This window comes from Camponotus vicinus, unplaced genomic scaffold, assembly GCF_025532165.1.
Source record: "Camponotus vicinus isolate PSW18456_S1 unplaced genomic scaffold, iyCamVici1.0 SCAF_7, whole genome shotgun sequence".
NCBI classification, from domain to species: Eukaryota; Metazoa; Arthropoda; class Insecta; order Hymenoptera; family Formicidae; genus Camponotus; species Camponotus vicinus.
The window spans coordinates 7,127,344-7,149,136 of NW_028141979.1; the positions used below are offsets into that span (position 1 = coordinate 7,127,344).

Sequence of the window (21,793 nt, forward strand, 5' to 3'; positions counted from 1 at the left end):
TTCTCTCTCTTTCTGTTTCTTTATTGATGAGCGATTTTTCCAAGAAGGGCGACCTATTGACCTATTGCACTGAATACCTCAGGTTGGCAAACGTGACATGGGAGCAAAAAGAAATTCCCTATACAGATGATTCCGATTTGACAAGTTTCTCGCTAGAGGGCGCAACGTATATTATTGTTAAAAGGAACTGTCACTTGGCATATCTAATTAAATAATTTTCAGATAAAACGTCATTCAAACGGATTCTATATCGTTCGGTACCTGACGAAATTTATTTCAAATTATCTTAATTGTGTAAGTGTAATCGAGAGAATCCAGTATTGAGTAATCCATCATTATGTTGATAAAGAATATTGTGACAAACAACTGGTTTTCATGTACGATAAAATTGCAACCGTATGTGCTCGAATACAAAGAATAAAGAGTGAAAAGATTAGAATACTTTGTCGTGGATTGTGATTAATTGAGTGCGTCTTTCAGTCGATTTGTGTTCCTAGTACGATGGAGCAGACGAAGCTGCAGGAACAATACGAATACTGGTGAGTACATATATTTTTTTTATTTATCTAAAAATTCTTTTATTTCGATGTTTACATTTCCTATCTATTTTTCTTATATAAAAGTAGAATGATAAAACATTGCATCTCCCTCATGATAAGGATGTGATTATTTTTTATTAATTATAATTAGTATATATATTTTATTAATTAATTTTATATATTAATTATTTATTATTAATATAAAGAATATTTTATGTAAAATTATTTCAGAAACTCTTAATTTTTAAGCCTTTTCTTCTTTTAACCAGTATATACATATATAAATTGAATTAATAATCAATTCGTGTCTTCATAAATATTGAGCGTGTCGTTATAAATATTGATATAATTTCCATCCTCGCCGGATATGTCCTCTTTCTTTTCCTCGATAGAAACATTTTGTTCGTCTTCAACCTTCTAGTACAAAGTAAATATTTTCTAAATATCAAATATTAAATATGAGATTCAGAAAAGTCAATAGAATGCATAAAATATTACTCATACTTTCAGTCTCAATTTTTCTCTATCGATCAAAAGTTCCAAGTCACGTTCTTTCTGCTGCATAATTCGCTCCTCACAAACCTAAAATTTATAATTTCTTATTTATATTTTTCTTTTATATATTTCTTATTTATTTATATTAAAAAGACATGTAAAAAAAACTCTTATTTGAGTAAAATTATAGTACAAATTGTTAAAATTACAAATCTTCTCATCATCGAGAAATTTACTGAATAAAGCGAATATTATTCTTGCAACACGAAATATGACATCATAAGTACATAAATAGATCCGAAAAACATTATTTGTCTATAATGACTCATTGGTACGAAATCTCCGAACATCAGAGATTGTATACATTATATCCATCGAGAAGATCTAAAGTTTTATTCAGTTAGGCTGTGAAAAGGACTTAAATAGAAATCGAAACTTTATAATCTTAACGACTCGTACTCTCTAAATTTAACAATTTTATCAGAAAACGAGTCAAAGTTTACTTTCTGTTATCTTTATTCGTTATCCGCTCTTCATTTATATAATTGAATTTCATTATTTTACAAAATATATAATATAATTTTGTTTATAATGTAATTTTATTTTACAATATTAATTTTATTTTTTTTTTGCTCCTGTATATTTAATGTTACAATGTTTGAAGAATCTTTGTATTTCAAAATTAACTGACCTTGAAATGAAATAACCAGTGGCCTAAATATTCCACGGGATCGGCCGGTTTTTTCGCCACAATTTCGCAAAGAGCTCGAATCAAAGGTTTGCTCAAGACTTTTTTTAAATAGACGTTATTTGATGACAAGTGTACGTCATCGGACGATGAATCGGATGTAGAGGAATTAAAAGAATCGTTGCTTTTGCTAATTTCGATCTTCGCTCGCCATAAATATCGCAAATTGTTGATGTCATCATCATTTAGATTTAAAGCTTTTAAAAGTCTGAAGAGACAAAAGAAACATAGAAGACAAAAAAATTAAGGAAAAGATACGCGGAAGGAAAATGAGTTGTGGATTTATTTCTTGAGATTAGCTTTCATATTATTTTTTTAATACTTATTTACATCTTACTAATATAATCATACGGAAGTAATTTCTCTTATAACATTTTGATTATAAATTACACAATTTTGATTAATATACGAAAAATATCTATGCAATTTATCAACTTCACTATCAGTTAACCTGACATGTTCATCCGTAAGACCAGCATTAATCAATGTCTTGACGAGATTTTCGCTCAAACCTTTGTCACGCAAAAATGTCGCAATACTTTTATCAATTTCCAAGTCCCTTTTATTCTTCTCTGTTTCTTTTACTCCCTTAATCACTTCTATCTCTTCCATTGATTTTCCCTCCAGCTGTTCTCCTTCATCCTGTTCGTGTGCATCCTCCTCTGATTGCCTTTCTAAAACCGTGTCGCCGCTAATTTCTAGCATTTTAACGTTTCCGTGATAATTCCTTCCGCAACATTCTGAAGTATGTATATATCATGCACACAAATGTATACATTCATCATGTATACAAATTTTTCATTTCGTCGTTAACTTCTCTCGTAGCGTTCGATTAAAATCACTGACACTGTTCAAGTGAAAATTCGCGATATAAAAAATTATTCTCGTTATCTTATGATCACTAAAACTTGATTTAATTGTTATATCTTCCTTAGAACAATGATTTTGATGACAACGATTTTCCGCGCGGTTTTAATCGAGCTCCTCCCGCGACTTTTATATCCGTTCCACGCGACGCGAAGCGTGAAAAAAAATCGCGTGGATTAACACGACGAAGACCTTCGCCCCGTTTAACGGACGGATGGATCATCCTGCACTTAAATTTGCATAGTTGCCGAGCCATTTGCCGTTTGCGTGCACATATCGCGTACGCGCGCACCGAACGAGCCTCAATTTCTGAGCCTCTGTTTCAGTTACATAAGAATTAGCGCGATGCGCAAATGCATTTTCGCACGCCTTACCTTCGTAATTTACGCATTTCTTGCGCAAAGATTCGTCACCCGTTCATTCTTCATTTAGACGAATGCCGCTAATCTCTCAAGACTGGCTGACAATTCCGCATTGTCGCTCTATTTAGGACACGACCGCGATTTTCGTCCTCATATACAACAAAATTTATATTTAGCAGCTAATTGCGAGCGTATAATAATAATACAGGGTATTCTTGACGAATCGCGAAGAGACATTAAAGATCTCCTTAAGATGTCATTGAAGCGGGAGAGTAGTTTAAGCTGACATTTATTGACCTCTGGCGAGCACATTTTTTTCAAAAGCGTATCTAGAGAAGCTTGTTTGTGACTCCACATATGTGGCTTTGATTCTCTTGTTTTGTGTAAATTCTACTCTCTGTTATCTTTTAATTGAGCAAGTTTTCACGTGTTACTAATCCTAAGAATGTTTAGAAGATTGTATTTATTTTTATGCGACGATAGAGGCTGCACTTTATAACCAAGTTTAACGTTGTTGATCTACCGAGCATTTCAGTCAAGTCAAGGTGAAAATGGGTCATCTCGTAAGCTGTTCTTCTATTACAGCACATCGCGGCACTTGATAATTCGATTGAAAAATGCGCGCGTGATAAGGAAATCTTATTTTCCTTTATTAGTCCTTCATATAAGTGGAAGAAAATCGCGAACTATATATTGCGCAAACACAAAGAAATTCTTTTGCTGAGATTAATATTAGCTTCACATAGATAATATTCTATCCCGTGACGAGAATTAACGTGATATTTATTTTAGAAGCGTGGCATCTTATTTTTCTCATCAAGGTCACGTCACTAGACCGATGGTCAAAGGAATAAAAAGATTTTGTACGGTGAACTTTCCGTATCAATTGCATCGGGATCAACCCATAATTATTTTCAATAGAGAGTCTCATTGCGTTGCCAGTCTTGAAAGCCGGCTCCATTATACTCGCGTACAATGCTCGGATTATGGGATAATAAAGTCTAATGATTTCAAAAGATTCACGGATCTTTCCTATCTTAAATACGACCTAAAGCCGTTCAATGTTATATCTATAAGTTGACCGATTTTGCTTGTTTTTCGGGGATTATCGATGCCTCATTCTAGCAAAGAGATTCTTCTCGCCTTCTTTTTCCTGTCGAATTTTATCAATTTCAACAAGCCTCAGGCGCCTACCGGGAATATTAACAAACTTTACTGAATAAAGTTGCACGATAAAAGTTATCTTATCAGGTTGGCGATGTAATCAGTACTATTGAATCGAGGTGTGTAGCATGGGATAAATCGTTCCCGCATCTGAATTTTTCGCGGGATGAAGTAAGACGTGCGTATCGTTGATCGCGAATTTGCGAATTATGGCACAACGATGCAGCCATCTGTGCGTAAACGCGTCACGCGTAGTTGTTTCATTCGCGATGTCATCGATCGAAATATACAGTGCAGATATCGCGTTTGTTGAGATCACTGTCTAGTTGTATCTCAATGGGTGAGATAACCGTGACATAAAAGGAGAATGTTGAGAGAGAAAAAATAATAAATGCTCGCTCTGGACGTAATTTTTACATCATTCTGCATTTCTACGTTTGATGCAAACATGCATTACATCACGAGAGTAAAATAGCATTAATAGCAGTCTTAAATTTGTGTTATCACAAAGTCTCTTTTATCGAATGCTGTATTTATTTAACGTGCGAATATATTTAATAAAATTTGAAAATTATTCCTTAAGATTAGATTGAACTCTTAGAAATTAAAAAGAAAAAAATTTGGAAAAGTTTCATAGGGAGAGACGAAAGATTTAATTCGTGTAGAATGGGTTTAATTTTCTTAATGCAAAATTTGCGCCTCTGTACTTTTACTTGCAACTTTTCTTGTGCAATTCTCCAAGCCAGTTCTACTAACGCCTACCTACGCGATAAACATGCATCCTGCACTTCGAAATGTGCGGGCTTGCATTCAGTCAGCATTAGTCAGCGTCTGTAACATTGCAATTTACTAAATAAATGTTTGGTAAAAAAAGAATGTTACAAATTTCAATTACACTTTTTTGTTTACATCAAAATATTTTTCCACAAAAATCTAAAATCTTCCAAAATTTACGAAAATACGAATCAAACAATTTCATTTATATTAAGTAAGCTCTTCTTGATTTTGATCTCCCAATTTATTGTTGATTAAAACAAAGTTTATTACTCTGTTTATCTATTTCTAAATTTACATAAAAATCAAAAATAGCGCGATAAAATGTCAATTTTGTATAAATCAGCATAATAAAATTAATGTTTACTAAATAAATGTTTGGTAAAAAAAGAATGTTACAAATTTCAATTACATTTTTTTGTTTACATCAAAATATTTTTCCACAAAAATCTAAAATCTTCCAAAATTTACGAAAATACGAATCAAACAATTTCATTTATATTAAGTAAGCTCTTCTTGATTTTGATCTCCCAATTTATTGTTGATTAAAACAAAGTTTATTACTCTGTTTATCTATTTCTAAATTTACATAAAAATCAAAAATAGCGCGATAAAATGTTAATTTTGTATAAATCAGCATAATAAAATTAATGTTAATCTATGATATTACGAAATTATGAATAAATGAGCACAGTTATATACGATGACATGTCTCTGGATTGCGTTCTAAAATTTAAATATTCCTTGAAGTAGCAGTAGCGTTTAATTGATTTTTATCGCTACTTTCCATTTTTTGTGTAAACTTGGAAATCAATAAACGGAGTTAATGAACTTTGTAAAAGTCGTTAATCAACAATAAATTAAGATTAAGAAATCAAGAAGAGTTTACATGATACAAATGAAATTATTTGATTCGTAAATTTTAGAAGATTTTAGAATTTTGTGAAAAAAAGAATTCTATAAACAAAAAACGAAAATGTCTTTATCCTAAATGTCAATCAAATGCAGTTGTACTTTAAAAGTAGTAAATTTTAAAGCGCAACCCTGAAGTTTGAATTTTCCGTATCGAGCGCGCTCGGCTAATCTCGCGCATCATCGGACGCGGCGCGAAATTCGCGGGCGGCCGAAGGCGTCCGAAGATGGCCGAAGACGGCCGAACGTCGACGCGGCGCAGCCGCGCGGGCCGGGCCGGCCTCAGTCTGCCGGCGTGACTCGCAGGGGGAGGGTGGATCTGCGTCACTCGCGTTCACCCGCTCGCAATGTCGCATATTGAACTTTGATTTTCACCTCGCGCGTTTCCCATACGGCTCTGTGATCAGTTTCGTGAAAGTGCATCGTGCTTGATCGAGCTACGTCTTGGGAGACGATCGCTTAGTCCGACACGTCACGGCGACAGCACACACATACACACACATACACATGCACTTACGTAAGTACAATGACTTCGCAGTGAGTTTCTCGCGGACCTAGAGTGAAACGCAAATTTTCACCGTCTTGTTCGACATCGCTTCTCTCGACGTGATAAACCGCGCGATGCGTCTTTGCAGACAGTTGCTACGCCAAGTGTCACTTGCGTACAATTACAATATAAGTATAAGTACAAATTTTCAATGGGTTTTTAAAACGACTCGAGAACACATGCCGACCGTTTCATTCGTGTTGTTTTATTGTTGAGACACGGGAATCGAATATATATATATATCGCGTTTAATATTAGCATAATCCGCACGTTCGCGATAAGCTCGCTTGCGGCTCACGAAAACATGACAGCCGTGTGTAAACCGTTGCAAGTCACTTGTTATCGTCATACCTAAAAATTGCCAATGAGATAATATGGTTAAAGGCTCGAGATATAAGCGTATAAATTCCTCCGTCTCGCAATTATAGCGAGGCGATGTTCGATTCGTCGTATTTTCGTATTGCGCCGCGAATCCTTGGCCCGCTTTGGCCCGTAATAAAGTTATTAATGATTTACGTGTGCCACGAATATTGTATACGGAAATCTACCCACACATGCGATGGAATTCATTCCGAAATAATTTTCGAATACGATTTCCGATCGAGATTGCGACTTTGTAACGAGATTCTATTTTTGGTCGAACGGCCTCCTTTAATGAAGTCTCCCCGAAGTTTGAGAGCCGGCGACCGTGTCGTCCCCCTCTACCATTCGTATCGAAACTTGCATCTATGAAGAATTTTATGGCTGTGATTTTTTAGGAATTTGTAACGAAGGTCATCGATCGATAACACTTGTTCTAACAACAGCCAAACATGAAACGTCAATATAACGTAATCATAACGTTGCATCTGCAGTGCTTCCTTTTATTTTTGCGCCTTATATTTGTCGGAAATTGATAAATTTCACTCAATGCGAGAATGAAAGAGAGAGACAGAAAAAGATAAAAAATAAGATTTTTTTACTGGATTTACTTTTGTGCTGTCATCCAGAGATTACGTTATCTGCGTTACAAGTAAAAAAAGCACATTTTAAAATTGCGATATCAGTATCGCGTATTTGAAAAAGAATAAGAAGTTAACGATTTCATGGAAAATGCAATTGAGATAATTTTTTTCCTTTAAAAATAAATCGTGTCTTTTTAGCTTTGATTGTATAAATTTCCTTTCTCTGCGAACTATTGAATTAAATCAGGTGACTTTCGAATATTGATCGATGACCGTTAATTTCTTGGTCAAAAAGCTAGAAAAATCTTTAGGAAGGAAAGAGAACCACGATATCCTGGAGAAGAATCATCGCGTGAGGCACGTACGACATGTAATTTTGTTAAAATATTTTTCGGGATCCAAAAATATATCTCCGGTGAAACAGAGCGGACGCGATTCTGGGTCGAAGCCAGAAAATTGTTGCGTTTTCACACGCGCGAGGCCCGATTATCAAGTTTCCTACTTTTAACAAAGGCTTTTTACGTATCCTTAACCGAGTCGACTTTCGACTTTGCTTCGCGCACGGATCCCGATGCGTCGATACTTTTTTTGTACATTCATGTGCACTTGATTTTAATTATATAGAGACCTTTTTCATAAATATAAAACTTTCTTTATGCTCTGTTCGATTTGTAAGTGACGATGATATTCCGTATTTTCTTTGAAGTACATATATTTGTGTTAATTTTAATTTTTTAATGTTAATTTTAATTTTTTAATTGTAGTTTTATTACATGCAATTACAAGAGAAATTCAGCTTTCTTTTTCTCTCTTTCATTTTCCTTTAAATCTTAGAAAAGATGAGTAAAATTCGAGAAAGATTTATTCGAGAGATATTCTTTATTCATTTATTTTTAGTTATTTTTATTTATATCGAGTTATTCAATTTTTATTGAATAAAAAAAAGTCCGCTGGAAAAAACCACCTGCACTTTTCCTGGTCTTAAATAAGCCTATTTTATTATTATTATTATTGATTTATCATTTGGACCATTTATATATTTTGTGTTAATTTTAATTAAAAATTTTTTTGATCCTTTGTTAAAAAAAAAGGTACAGAAAAAATTAGCAAAATTCGAGGGAGATTTATTCGAGAGGTATTCTTTATTTATTTATATTTAGTTATATTTGTTTTTAACTATTTTTATCACCCCGGGCTTTTACTCAATTTTTAATCAGTTTGCATTCCAACGCATCGAAAACCCCGATGAGAATAAGATAAGTTGCATTGTTCGCGAGTTTAGTCCCATGGGATAATGAATCATTGCGGTTAAACTTACAATTAGATATATCGCTTGTTTAAATTATACACAGCTGACAATTAAATGTGGTAACGTCGATATTGCAATTATTATTATTATTCAATCCGACCTTCAATGACGATTTACCGCCACGTAAACTCAAATGCAAAACAGAAATTATTTCGCGGTCGCCCATGTATCAAAGAATACCAGAAACGCTTTTGTTATTATACATTTATTTAAACTACGCTTGAGGGAGAAAGATTTCGCGGTATCCTGTGTAGACAGGATAAAAAGAGATAAAAAAGGGATGCTTCTATTAAATCTTATCGAAATCAGCGATCGATTTCGCGTCATCCTAGCGATTAAATAAAGTGCGAGGGCACTTGCTTATGCAGTGAAATGCTTCTCCCGTCAACAACGAGAGAGGAAGAGATTAGATTAAATCCCCTCCCCGCCCGCGGTCGACTTTGCACGGCGGCTGATCTTTGAAAGGATTTTCCGAAGCTCCCGGAATCTATAGCAAATTACTTGGAATAATCAGATTATTCGGAAAATAACAGGTGAGACAGAGAACGTCGCCTATTACTCGCTTAAGGAATTAGTACGTGCACAGAAAAAAAGGACATTGTTTGAAAATATATTTAGTTTTAACATGGAAAGCTTGAAATGAGATTATATTGCGTTAATTAAAGAAAAATATAATTGCTTGAATAATTGCTTACTTGATTGAAGCCATTTTATACTAGTTCAATCGAGAAAAATATATTCTTATGATTTAAGATTTAATTTTCTTGAATGGAAAGGAAACAATGTTAGATAGAAAATAACATTTTTAAATCAAAGATTATAATTTTCTTAAAGCAGAATTAAATAATTATATATTCTTGAGGTGACAATTGCAATATTAAAATAAGACTATAATATTGTTGAAATTTAAAATTATTAAATTCTTCCAAGAAGATTATAAATTGTTGCGTATATACGAAACAATGAACGCGTTAGTTTAAGTATATAAGTTTTGATTTGACACTTATTTTTTTTCCATGTACTCGTCACGCCTGAGTATATTTAGTATGCCTTCTCATTATGCTCGTTACGTTAGCGACACGCTCCGGTCGCTTCTCGCAGATGATACGTGCCACGTGGTATGCATTGTAGAGCACATGAGGAGGAATGATGAGGGGGAGGAGAAGCTCGACGCGTGTTAACTCGAGACACAAGGAGATCTTTTTCCAAGCGCGTTACTCGCGAGTTGCGAAACTTGTGCATCAGACGGTTACGTCATAATCGAGGATCGATCGATTGTGCTCGGCGTCCGATAATAAAACGCGTAAGCATACGGAGTGTCTCGGAATTATTTATCGTGCCATTTTTATCTGTCCGCAGATGAACTTGGGACGAAAGTTCTGTCGATCAAAATTTTTCGAATTGATAGAGTTAGAAATTATTTTCTGAGAATCGAATTTCAGGGATGCAGAATTTAAAGGATAGTAAAATTCTCTTTATCGAATTTTAAACAGCGCTTTTAATATATTTTATAACGCGTGGATTATTTACAAAGATTTGTTTACTAAGCAACATTAGGGAAATGTCAGGAAAATAACATCGATGATTAATGACCTTCCTCGATATTCCTGCTGAGAAAAGGTCAATTTCAAATTTCAAATTGGACAAAATATCCGAGAGTTGAAAGATCATTGTAGAATATCCTGTGTAATTTAATGGCGCCTCGGATTACAAGATGGAACGATCCGGATGACTATTGGACATTCGCATACCTTATAAAGTTCACTCGGGTTAATGTATTCCAAAATAACTGCGGAAAAGTTTAATCGAATGTCGTTTACAATGAAATTCGCCTTTCGTCAAAATAAATTTTTTTTGTAACAGAAATTGCGGAAAATTTTATTTTATGAACATATGCGTGTGTGTGTGATAGTAAAAAAACTATATAAATATTTGTATGTCTCGCAAAATTATTACAAGTAATATTTTTTATATTTTTTATGTTAAACGATAAAAATTATATAAAAAAATCGATCAATCTTGATTTCCTTCCGCCTCGCAAAATATGTACATTTACCGATATTTATACATTATTTTTCTGAGATCATCCAAGATTTATTATTCGTGAGTGATTTACGCGTGCATCAGCACTATATGACAAGTATTAGCATAAAACCTTCAAACGTATTTTGCGTTCCGTTGTCATAGAATAAAATAGAATACACACGCGAATCGTGTTCGAAAGTTACGCATGATCGAATAATTCCGAGTCGCCGTATGCGTAAGATGAGCAAAACGAAGCGCGAACGCGACGAGCTAATTGAACTAATTGCATTTATTAGACATTATTTGCACGCACCAATCCGCATTTTAGTACGCATTCGTTCTTCCTATCCTCGCTGCCATCTCTTAAGATCTCTAAAATTATATTTATTTCTAAAAATACACAAATCACTTAAACGATCCAAGTCATAAAAATCCTTGCGAATCAAAATAACTTGATTTCAAATATTTTCATAATTTTGTCATAAAAAACTGCGTTAAAATCGAGGAAAAATAATTGCATTAAGATTGTATAAAGATGAAAGTGTCGATCCATCGCGTAATCGAAAGGATAAGAAGGACAGCTTGCAATTGCATTATGTAAACAACATACAGCTGCGTTTTAATCCAGCGGACGATTAGACATCTTGTTAACCTGGTTATGCGTGACGCGTATTTACGGTCTTTTACTGTCACCGAATTAATTCCTCGTCGACTTGCGGCAGTATCGGCTGTTGTGCTTCACTCCGGGTCATTCAATTTGAACCGAACAATTGACGTACGCACGTCCAACAATTATATCGCTCTCCTCTCCTCTCATTTATCGTCTACGATCGAGCTGCTGATAGCTCGCTTAATAATTAATTGCGAACAAATGCCGACAAATTTTATCGTTCTCGTGATCTCCAATTAGTGACGTAACACATTAATTTAATGAAAGTAGTGTACAAGACAGTCGGCAGGACGATTTATTTTTCGACTTCGAAAAATTTTATTTCGTCTCTATCTTAATTACATCTTCGTTCAATTGATTTCAATTGTATTTGTAAGATGCAATTATATAAATACAATTATATTTAATAATATTATGGAATAATATCTAGCGTCAACATATATTATTAGATCCTAGGATCATCCAAGTGTCATTCTATAGCTTCTCTGAACTTTAACCATTTAAAATCAAAATGTTCATTAATCTATGACTGCACTGAGAAAAAGAATTATAAACTTGACTAATATATAAAATAAATAAAATATATAATATATGAAATATTTTCAATTATTATTTTTTTAAATTGAAATATTTCAGTATTTAAATTAAGTAGATTCAGTCATGTTAGATTTAATTTATGTCGTATTTAATTTGAAAATGTTTAGTCAAATTTACAATTTTTTTCTCAATTTAGTTACATGACCGGGCTATCTAGGGCAGATCATTTAAAATTAAAATTAAAAAGAATATATTTATATATAACGCAATTATGTTTCATATTTTAAATACTTTGGAGGCGTATTCCTGTTTTTGTATCCGATATACGCTGATATTTAAATATTCTAACACGGGTTTTTAATACATGAATAGCCCACTCGATCGATTCGGATTAATATGCCGGCGAAATTAGTTTGCAGATTGCGAGGACTGTGGGAGGAGCTGTAACGAAAAATCGATGACCTGTGCACGAAGGACTCCCACGACATTTCACCCAACATCTCTCTCGAGACACCGATCGAAATTTGACGGGTAAATCATGTCGTCGTCCCAGAGGTCCAGACGACCCAGTGTATCGATCTACGATTACCCGGAGCACTTAAATCCATTTAAGGATGATACGATGAATTCTCAGTCGCAAGTGCACCACGAGGGCAAATCGTCGAAGGAATCCAAGCACAAACGTTTCTGGACGTTCGGCAGAAGCCAGAAGAAGAGGTCGAACAGCTTCTCGATCAAGTCTACTTGGTGAGTGATTCGAAATAAATTTTCTTTTTGCGCTTGCATCTCGTTGCACGACAAGATTATGTAAACATTTGTGAAGATTATGCGAGCAGCAATAATGTATATGAATCAAAGTTGGCGAATATTCCCAAATTCTCGTCGCAGGTTTATTGAACTTGAACTTGCACTCGCGGTTTAGATTATCGATAGCACTGTTACTTGGCGAACGATCAAAGGATATTTATAGACTATGATGCATTAAAATTCCAACACATGCACGTCCGGTCATCGTGCAGAAATTTCTATCCATAATTTTTACAAAAGAAGATATAAAGAAATATAAATAATCCATAAAACAGCTGATTTTGATATCATATTGATATGAAACATAATAATATTCTCTCTAGCAAGCCTCTTCTATTTTTTATCAATTTTGAATTGAATCTATTCTTCTTCTAAAACGGGAAAATTAATTATCCGCGATATCACGTATAATTACATTGTATGAAAGTCGTGCCACATTTTTTCCGAAAGTCAATCCTGTACATAAGGGGATAGCGTTATTCGCGTGACTAAAAATACTTTCATTAGAAACAACAGAGAGTTCTGGTCTGATTGGCAATCGGAATATTTCGAATTGACCGGAAAAGTGCGAGGAGCCGAAGAATCTGCGTCGTATCGAAAGTTAAATTACATCCGAGAGTACATGGAATGGGACGAATACAAGTGCGCTTCAAATTATCGTCGGTAAAATGGAAGTGATATTAAACGGATGATGAGGATGAATACAATCAACGCCTCTAACACGACTGCGAATGCATATGGGAGGATTTCGCGGCTCGTATTTTAGGGAATTCGTTCTCTCTCTCTCTCTCCCTCTCTTTCTTTCCTTCGCACAATAAGTCGATTATGTGTCTCGAGGTATTCTAGAGGCACTTGACTCGCATGCGTGTCGCGATGACTAAAGTAAGAATGCGCTTGCGGACGTCACGGGTGCTGTATATATCCGGTACGATATTTTTTTCGATGACTTTCACGATTTTATTTTTAAATTCGCCGAGCGACGTCGTATAGTTTAATTAAATTCCGGCTCGAAAGATCTTTCAATTGGCAAAAATTTTTAGAACGTGAATGATAAGCAGTGCTAGCTTGATTATAAATTTTCTGGCGCATGTACAAAGTATGTCAAACGACGCGGCCCGCAATTTCATCATCTTTGCGTGCGCGTAAATGCCATGTGAATCCGTTAAGGAGCTAACGCGAAACGCGATTGTTATTTGTCGCCTACTGGCGGAATCAGAGCATTCCTGACTGAATGACATAATCATTATACATTAATCCAAAAAGTTATCATTATATATGAATTCCAAAACTCAGTCCATATAAACACTATTTGCGCCTTTTTATTATGATTCAATAATAAGATAATATTGAACATTTGATTCAATGTTGATTTTCGATGTTTTAGGAGTGGATTGTTTGGAAAGCGCAAAGAACCTTCGGAACCGGTGGAAAAACGGTCGACGATCACAACAGGTTCGTTCATCCATTTAATCGCATTCGTTCATAAAACATATTCCATCTGAATTAAATTGGAAAATAAAATGTGCCATAATGTGATTACAATAATAAATGAAAAAATTATTTTCCAAATTGTCTTAAATCTATTGTATTTTTATATAAAGTGCTTTAAATATATATTTTATGTATAATTAACGTTATATATATGTAATATTTATTTAATATTTTATTTTTAATTTAATATTTATTTAATATTTAATTTTTAATTTAATATTAATGTAATATTTTATTTTATCATTAATTTCACATATATTGATGTTACATATATTTAAAACAATCTAGAAATGTAAAAATAAGCTCTTCTATCGTAGAGTGTATATGCAAAATAAGAGAACGGAGTGCCGCAACGTTTACGTAATCAACGATGTACTTTACCATGTAAATTAAAATGCAACTTATCGCGTGCTGCAGTTTCGACGACGTACAAAAGAGAGCCTTACGACAAACCAATAGTTCCACCACGTCTCTCGAAGGATCAGCAAGAGTTCGATGAAGCTCTGGGTACTCTGACGAGGAGGAGGAAGTACACTCTCGACAATAATTCCTCGAGATACAGCTCGAATATGACAGTGAACGGGGATCCCGCCAAAATCTACGATGGAAATCCGCAAGACACCACGACGTCTATCATGGGCGTTGATCTCACACCGAAGCCACCAGTCAGAAGGCGAGATTTCATAAAATTAAAGACATTTAATAATTTATTATTATTATTATTATTATTATATGTATATATTCAAAAGAGATTCTTTTATTGATTAATATAATTTAATATTATAAATAGAAATTTTGGATTTAAAAAGCTCAAGGATGCTAGAATTTAAGATTAAAAAATTGACATATGAATTAAAAATTTTTAACGGAAATTAAAATGTAGTATCATTAATCTGTGACAAAGATACGATTTTGGGAGTTGCATTGAAGTTGTTTTCATTAAAATTAAAATTATATTTGATAATTTTATCTAGGTTTGGACAGGTGAGCCCGAGGCCAACGGACAAGATACCACCTTTAAATTTCGAGGACAAGCATCCCAAGCAAAATGGTGATCTACATGACAAATCGGAAAGAACTCCGGTTCCACCAATGTAAGATCCTTTGCTTCTTGTTTTATATTAACCCTTTTAACACTTGTTGATAATTCAAAGTTTCAGTTGTTGCAAGTATCAAGTAATGAAATTAAATTTCTTTTAACAATACAAAATAATTCCTCACTACAGATATAGATTTAATTATAAAGTTTGCTAATATTTATATAATTTTTTGGCTTAGGCGAAGATTCGGCAATAGATCGTCGCAGAGGTTGAACGGAACCACGTCGGACCTTGAGGAAGATCTGGCCAATCGATCCGGCAACGTGAGCTTGAAGGATGAGAATGAAAACGTGCCTGAAGATTACGTCTTCAAGAGATTCAGCCAAGATGCTGTGAGGAAATCGAACTTGTCTATTAACAGTTGCGTATCCGTTACCAGTACGGCGAGCACGTACGGACGTAAAAAACGAAGAGCACCGCAACCACCGAAACGGAAGGAGCCTTTGGAGACTCCTCTGGTATGTGGAAATAGAATACTTATATATCATAAATGATATATTTATCGAGAGAATTAATTGTGCAATATTTTCCTAGGAAACTGACAGTCGACCAGAGACGAATAAAACAGAACTTACACCAGAAGCGAGTAAAATCGAGCTCCAGATAATCGAGCCTATTGATATCACGAAAGCCACGGAAAATATTGATGAGATGACAAAGAAGAGCTGTGAGGAATTAAATGAAAAATTGACGCAAAAAGAAGAGAAGCAGGACGAGTTACTATTAAAAACTGCCGAAGATACATTATCCGATGATATTGCGAAAAGTACTGGGAAAAATGAAACGTGTGAAGTTTTGAAGGATTGTGTGCCTGAAGCGAATGAGAAAAAGGATCCTTCAGAAGAAAGATCAGCGTGTAACTCCGATGAAACTTTGGAGAAAGTCGAACTGGAGATGAAGGTAGAGGAAAAAACGAATACGGTTACCGAGGATCCTATCGAAAAAGATCCCGTAAATATAGAGTACAACAGAACGTCCCAAGAAAAAATTGAGATTATCAAGGATGTCGATTTAGATTCTGACGAGGTCTGTTTGAGAAAAAAAGATTCATCCGGAACGTTAACGCGAAGTGACAGTTTTTCCGTGAAGGAGGAGATTGAGAAGATCGAGAAGCAAATCAAAGCTCTGGAGAGTAAAAACAAAGCGTCCAAAGAACAAGAAAATATCGATAATGACGCGTGTCACGATCAGGACCACGACCAGGTGACGAACACTCGATTGTCCATTCAGACGAATCGGCGGCACTTCTTCGAGAATATGGTGGATAGTCCATCGGGTCCGATTAAGTTAGAATTTAAAAAGTTACCGTGCGAGCAGAAAGATATTCATATTGTCCGATTAACAGATCCACCAATACCAGTCGCGGCACCACGGGACGCGGTAAAGGTGATTGAGTTACACATTTCCGAACCGATCCGGCACAAGCCCGAACTCTTGGACGAGGTGAACCCCATACCAAAGCCTAGGAGGCATAGCGCGCTAAGTCTAAAAGATATGCCCGAGTCCAGGCTCTCAAAGAATGGAAACAAGAGCCTGGAAAACAATGGTAAGAGAGGATCCTTTTGAAATCTTGAAGTTTCGTCTAATTTCAGATTTACCAGTGAAATCTTACCGCGATTTTTATGCGCAAATGTCGCCTGTAAGTTCTTAACTTTGATGCAACGAAAGAATCTACTACTTCTGTACTACAAACGAGCTGTTCTCGAAGGCTGTACACGTAATAACGTGTCTTCGCTTCAGATGTTTCGACACATGACGTTTCCTTGTTTAGATCATTGACGATTTCATACTAACGACGTCTTATCTTTTTGCGATAAAATTGCTACGGAATTCTAGCATTTCTTTTATGCTATATGATTATAGTGATTTACCTTTACGTTTCCGACACATTGCGATATATTATACTGTGAAATATTTTAGGTATACTTTTCATTATTTATTGATATGAGAAATAAAACCTAAGCCTCCATAGAAATAAAGTTAAAATCCTATCCTGTGATAAGAAATATAATCCTATTTTGAGTTTATTAAAAATGCATTAGTTAATAGTTTGAAATAAATCAATAAGGGTGCGAAAATTGAAAAAAGGACAAGTACATATATATATATATATATATATATATATATATATATATATATATGTTTTTTTCGAAAAGGAGTGCTTTTGAATAAATTATTTATTGTAAAAATAGCTCCAATCACATGATCTCTATAATTCATTTAAATAACCGTTTAACAGAGTTTTTTAACTCTTCTGCCTAAGATTTCTTATTTGTTTCTGTTTATATTTTATAAACCTTGTTAAGTTTGCATTTACAGTTGATACCACTGACATGTTATCTTTTAATTGTTTTTTCTGCTGTCGCACCTGTAAGATGAAAAATTATACCGATAGTACATTTGTATGTATTATTCTAAGAAATGTATTTACAAAACAATATATTACTTTGCTCTTAAAGTGTGGTATTATAGATAACAATTTCGGCACCAATTCGATTTCTGCTGCTAAACAATCGGTCTCGTCCTCCGCATATATGTCCATAAGTGCGTCTATAGATTCCGCTATAATCCACGCTTGAGTCTCCGTTGTACAGATGTTCAATAAGAACGTGGAAATAAACTGTCGATGATAAACGGTTGTTGTAAGAAAATTCTAATTGGATTGAAAAGCGCGAAAGTTATTACCTTTATCATTTCATAATCTTCGGAATTTTTGTTATTCATTAGGATCTGTACCAAATTGCAGAGCATCCTTATCAAGTTGACGCGGACATTCGCGTTGGAACATTGACGTACACCGTTTAACATCGGCTGACAGTCGTCAACAGTTAATTGTTTAAAGACATTCGCCCGCACTTCTGCCAACTGTTGAAGAATGGCTCTCATAGCAGCGGTAGCCGCTTCCAGAAGCTCTATATCGTTCGAAGTGACGTCCTTAAATATGGCCGTCCCGATTTCCAGCCACTTCCTGAATACGTAATAATACGATCCCGAATACGGAGTAATAAAATGAAAATTATTATAACATGTAATAGAAAAATAGCAGTTTTTGCTGCTCAAAGAATTTAGACATAATTTACCTGTACAAATTATCAATTCCACCAAAAACGTCGATTTCTATGCTAGATAATAAATTGTTTAGACATAAATAAGCTGCGCATCGAATATCATGAAACTGTTTTATTACAGCTTTACCTTCCATGGTTTGATTCAATATTTCCTGGCTGTCTTTATCTACTACGAGTTCAGTCTTATCCCAAATTTTATCAATTAAGTTACAATTGCTTACAACTTCAACCAGTTGTACTGGAAATGTCGACGTTATTTTCAAATTGTCATTCATAGAATCATCATCCAAACATTCAGACTCTATGTCCATTGTTTCAGGATTATCAATGTCAGAATCGATGTCACTGTCACTGTCTTCGTCTTCGTAACATAAGTTTGCTAGAATTTGCAAAGCTTGTTCTTGTGACTCCAATATCTTTCTATTTTCTTGTACCTTTTTTCTTTTATCGTTCGAGGCAGCATTATTTTCATGAGGTAAAATAGATATTAAACAAGTCAACACTTGTTTATGATCAACAGCAAGTACTTCAGAAAGTACCGATAACATTTTGCAAAACATATGCATCTGATTACTATCTGCATAATTATTTATATTAATTAATAGATTAGCTACAGAAGTTTTTAAGGCTAGCATTTTAGAGGCAGTTTTTTCATCATCCATTTTCAAATCCAGTAGATTAAATAAAATTGACTGACTCTGTTTGAATTTCTTAATAGCAATGTCATTCTCATCCGATAGACATACCATGCATTGTGTAGCAATTGTAACAATTTCCATTCCGTAAATATTAATATCTAAAAATTTGATTAAAAATGAGGCTAAATCCTCCTCATTGACACACTTAAGTGCAATTTCATTATTTGCACATAATATTCGCAATAAATCAATTGCCTGAATAAATGTCTCTTTCTCTTCTCTTGTTTTTTTCGGCTCCCAATCTGAATGCTATAAACAAAAACTTTAATTCATCATACTATTATATATTATTATAATAATTGATTTTAATTTATAGTAATTTTAGATATATTAAAATATAATATATACGTTAAATATGTATATGTAATTTATTAATGATGCATTTTTTGTACCTGTTTCAAGAATGCAGTCAGTGGAGTCATAATATCATCCTTAATTAAATCAATATAAGCATCTTCCCCACCATTTTCAGCAATATCTCTTAGAGTATGTATAGTATTGGCTTGTATAGCGGCATTACGATCCATCAGTAGCGGTCCAATTATTTTTGCTATTCCATCTTTAGCAATTTGCTTGGCCATAGAAGAATCACATGACATTGACGCCAGTATTTGCAAAGCAGATAATTTCTCTTCAAGATTGCACGACTGAACCTATATAAGAAAAAATATTATAAACAATAAAGAGATCAAAGAATTCTGTTCTGTTAATATAATTATATCAATTATATTAATTTAATCCTTTGTTGGATGACAATATACATCACATTCATAAAACTACATGTGCTTACATCTCCATAAGCATTCTGCAAAACCTTCTCTTTGGCTCCCTCCGTAATTTCCTCACTCAATTCAAATTCTTTGACGGATGGCAATCCAGTGGGATTTTCCTTGTGAAGCTTATGTCGCTGTCGCTTTTGCTTTCCCATTGTAAAAAATTAATTCAAGATATATCGAAGATGATAAAATATACTCGAATATGTTTCAGAATAGAGGTTAAACAACGTGCACATGGAATCCGTTCTTTTTAGCTGCACTGCTGCACTAGTGCAATAAGTTAGGCCCAGTTCCACAACTTAGGCTGAGTTTCCACTGAGCGCGTCACGCGTCGCGTCAACCAGCGTGAGCCAATCAAAACACCCCATTGTAATAACATGTTTTCTGTGTTATTACAATGGGATGTTTTGATTGGCTCACGCTGGTTGACGCGACGCGTGACGCGCTCAGTGGAAACTCAGCCTTAGGGCTCGTTCCCACTGAGCGCGTCACGCGTCGCGTCCCAAGTAACTTCCAAAGAAAATGAAAAATTATTTTTAAATTAGACATACAAGTGTAACTGAATGAAATAATTATTAAGACCCAAATAAACCGAAATTTCAAATAAAACTTAAATATCATTCACCTTTTCCTTTCTTATATGAAGAATAAAGATATGAGTAAAAATCCGATTACTTATTAGTTTTGTATCTGATCCGTATCCATACAATGCACACATCTGTCTATGAAATAAAATGAGATCGGGCGGACACAAAACGAATAATCAGATTTTTACAATAATTAGTAAAAATATTAAATAATCATAACCTTTCAACTTACCGTTATCTGCTTTAACAGCATCAGTCGGACTCACTTTCAATGTATATTCTTCTTGTGATTCCGCATCACGTAAATGTATCTCTACAAAATCCATTTCATGTTTGTAGCTCATATTTGGTAGCAATGTTCTCAATAATCACGAAATAAAAAAAATACACAAGTAGCAAACGGTTATTGAGAATAAAAAATAATAAAAAATAATAGATAATAAGAGAAAATAATAGATAATAGAGAATAATAGATAATAGAGAATAATAAAGAATAATAGATAATAGGGAATAATAAAGAATAATAAAAAATAATAGATAATATAAAAAATTTCAATTTATCTTTATTTTATTTGATCAAATTTTTTTCTTTTTTTTCACAATAATTTAAATCACTTTCCTTACTACAAAATAAATAAATAACAATCATTAATTTTTTATAATAAAACAAAAATTATATGTAATAAAAATTATATGTAATATATGTAATATAATAAAACAAAAATTATATGTAATAAGGTACTGTGCGAGTTACGACCAAAACTGAGGAGGCAGTGGAGTACAAATCTTGCTCGTTGCACGTTTTTTACGTTATATATACATTAGAACTCCCACTCGTGGCAGATTCGTAGTTCAACTCGTCTAAATGCAACGCGCCGTTCTTGCCCGCGGTGAGATACCGGCCGTCCACGCATTTGATGCAGATCCGGTGTCGGATGGCGTGTCCGTATCTACTTCTTCGCTGCCTGCTATTTATATAAATAATATAATATAAATATAAATAATATAACTATTAGTTTATCGTTGAAAAGAATAAGATATTATTACATTTGTCTCCAGATTACTTGATTTGTTTTTTGTTTTTTTTTCATCATAGAATGAACATAAAAATTAATTACAAGATACACTTTATAGAAAATTAATAATTAAAATTTTATATATATATAATAATTTTCTATAAATACTATAAATGATTTACGCGCCAGTAAGTGTATATATATATATATATATATATATATATATATATATATATATATATATATATACATATATAATAATAATAATAAAAAAAATTAAAATAATACCATTTTTTTTTCTTTTTCTTTGTGACGCTTATTAAACGTAGTAAAATTATAACTTAATGTGAGGAATGT

General features: G+C 33.8%; 3 protein-coding genes across 7 annotated transcripts; 1 reads left to right on the plus strand and 2 right to left on the minus strand.

Moving 5' to 3' along the window:
- Positions 1–239: 239 nt before the first annotated feature.
- Positions 240–17,749, plus strand: LOC145974152 (uncharacterized). 3 transcript variants are annotated; one of them, XM_083103982.1, is made up of 8 exons: positions 6,137–6,378; positions 9,030–9,194; positions 12,306–12,640; positions 14,085–14,152; positions 14,609–14,864; positions 15,166–15,285; positions 15,470–15,749; positions 15,826–17,749. In XM_083103982.1, exons 3-8 carry the CDS (start codon positions 12,432–12,434, stop codon positions 16,855–16,857), a joined length of 1,965 nt encoding a protein of 654 aa, XP_082960108.1. In that variant the 5' UTR covers positions 6,137–6,378; positions 9,030–9,194; positions 12,306–12,431; the 3' UTR covers positions 16,858–17,749. The 3 variants fall into 3 exon arrangements, with proteins under 3 accessions (XP_082960107.1, XP_082960108.1, XP_082960106.1); XM_083103981.1 differs by lacking the exons at positions 6,137–6,378; positions 9,030–9,194 and adding an exon at positions 240–539; XM_083103980.1 differs by lacking the exon at positions 9,030–9,194.
- On the minus strand, positions 655–2,951 carry LOC145974419 (uncharacterized). Of its 3 annotated transcripts, none has more exons than XM_083104247.1 (4): positions 2,234–2,951; positions 1,726–1,990; positions 1,044–1,121; positions 655–956 (listed from the first exon to the last, which is right to left on the minus strand). In XM_083104247.1, the coding sequence occupies exons 1-4, from the start codon at positions 2,485–2,487 to the stop codon at positions 837–839; spliced, it is 717 nt and encodes a 238-aa protein (XP_082960373.1). In that variant the 5' UTR covers positions 2,488–2,951; the 3' UTR covers positions 655–836. The 3 variants fall into 3 exon arrangements, with proteins under 3 accessions (XP_082960373.1, XP_082960374.1, XP_082960375.1); XM_083104248.1 differs by having other exon boundaries at positions 655–953; positions 2,234–2,950; XM_083104249.1 differs by having other exon boundaries at positions 893–977.
- Positions 17,451–20,100, minus strand: LOC145974153 (HEAT repeat-containing protein 3). The gene is made up of 6 exons (XM_083103983.1): positions 19,848–20,100; positions 19,450–19,710; positions 18,372–19,306; positions 17,977–18,259; positions 17,738–17,911; positions 17,451–17,659 (listed from the first exon to the last, which is right to left on the minus strand). Exons 1-6 carry the CDS (start codon positions 19,983–19,985, stop codon positions 17,537–17,539), a joined length of 1,914 nt encoding a protein of 637 aa, XP_082960109.1. The 5' UTR covers positions 19,986–20,100; the 3' UTR covers positions 17,451–17,536.
- Between the last annotated feature and the right edge of the window lie 1,693 nt (positions 20,101–21,793).

Excerpts from the sequence above, each read along its gene's own strand:
- LOC145974419 (XM_083104247.1), bottom strand. The coding sequence starts at position 2,487 with ATGCTAGAAATTAGCGGCGACACGGTTTTAGAAAGGCAATCAGAGGAG. Across the intron at positions 1,122-1,725 it reads ACTGGTTATTTCATTTCAAG|GTTTGTGAGGAGCGAATTAT; the intron begins GTCAGTTAATTT and ends TATAAATTTTAG. Across the intron at positions 957-1,043 it reads GAGAAAAATTGAGACTGAAA|AAGGTTGAAGACGAACAAAA; the intron begins GTATGAGTAATA and ends ACTTTGTACTAG.
- LOC145974152 (XM_083103981.1), top strand. The coding sequence starts at position 12,432 with ATGTCGTCGTCCCAGAGGTCCAGACGACCCAGTGTATCGATCTACGAT. Across the intron at positions 14,865-15,165 it reads CCGAAGCCACCAGTCAGAAG|GTTTGGACAGGTGAGCCCGA; the intron begins GCGAGATTTCAT and ends AATTTTATCTAG. Across the intron at positions 15,286-15,469 it reads AGAACTCCGGTTCCACCAAT|GCGAAGATTCGGCAATAGAT; the intron begins GTAAGATCCTTT and ends TTTTTGGCTTAG.
- LOC145974153 (XM_083103983.1), bottom strand. The coding sequence starts at position 19,985 with ATGGGAAAGCAAAAGCGACAGCGACATAAGCTTCACAAGGAAAATCCC. Across the intron at positions 18,260-18,371 it reads GGAATTGATAATTTGTACAG|GAAGTGGCTGGAAATCGGGA; the intron begins GTAAATTATGTC and ends TTACGTATTCAG. Across the intron at positions 17,660-17,737 it reads TACCACACTTTAAGAGCAAA|GTGCGACAGCAGAAAAAACA; the intron begins GTAATATATTGT and ends TTCATCTTACAG.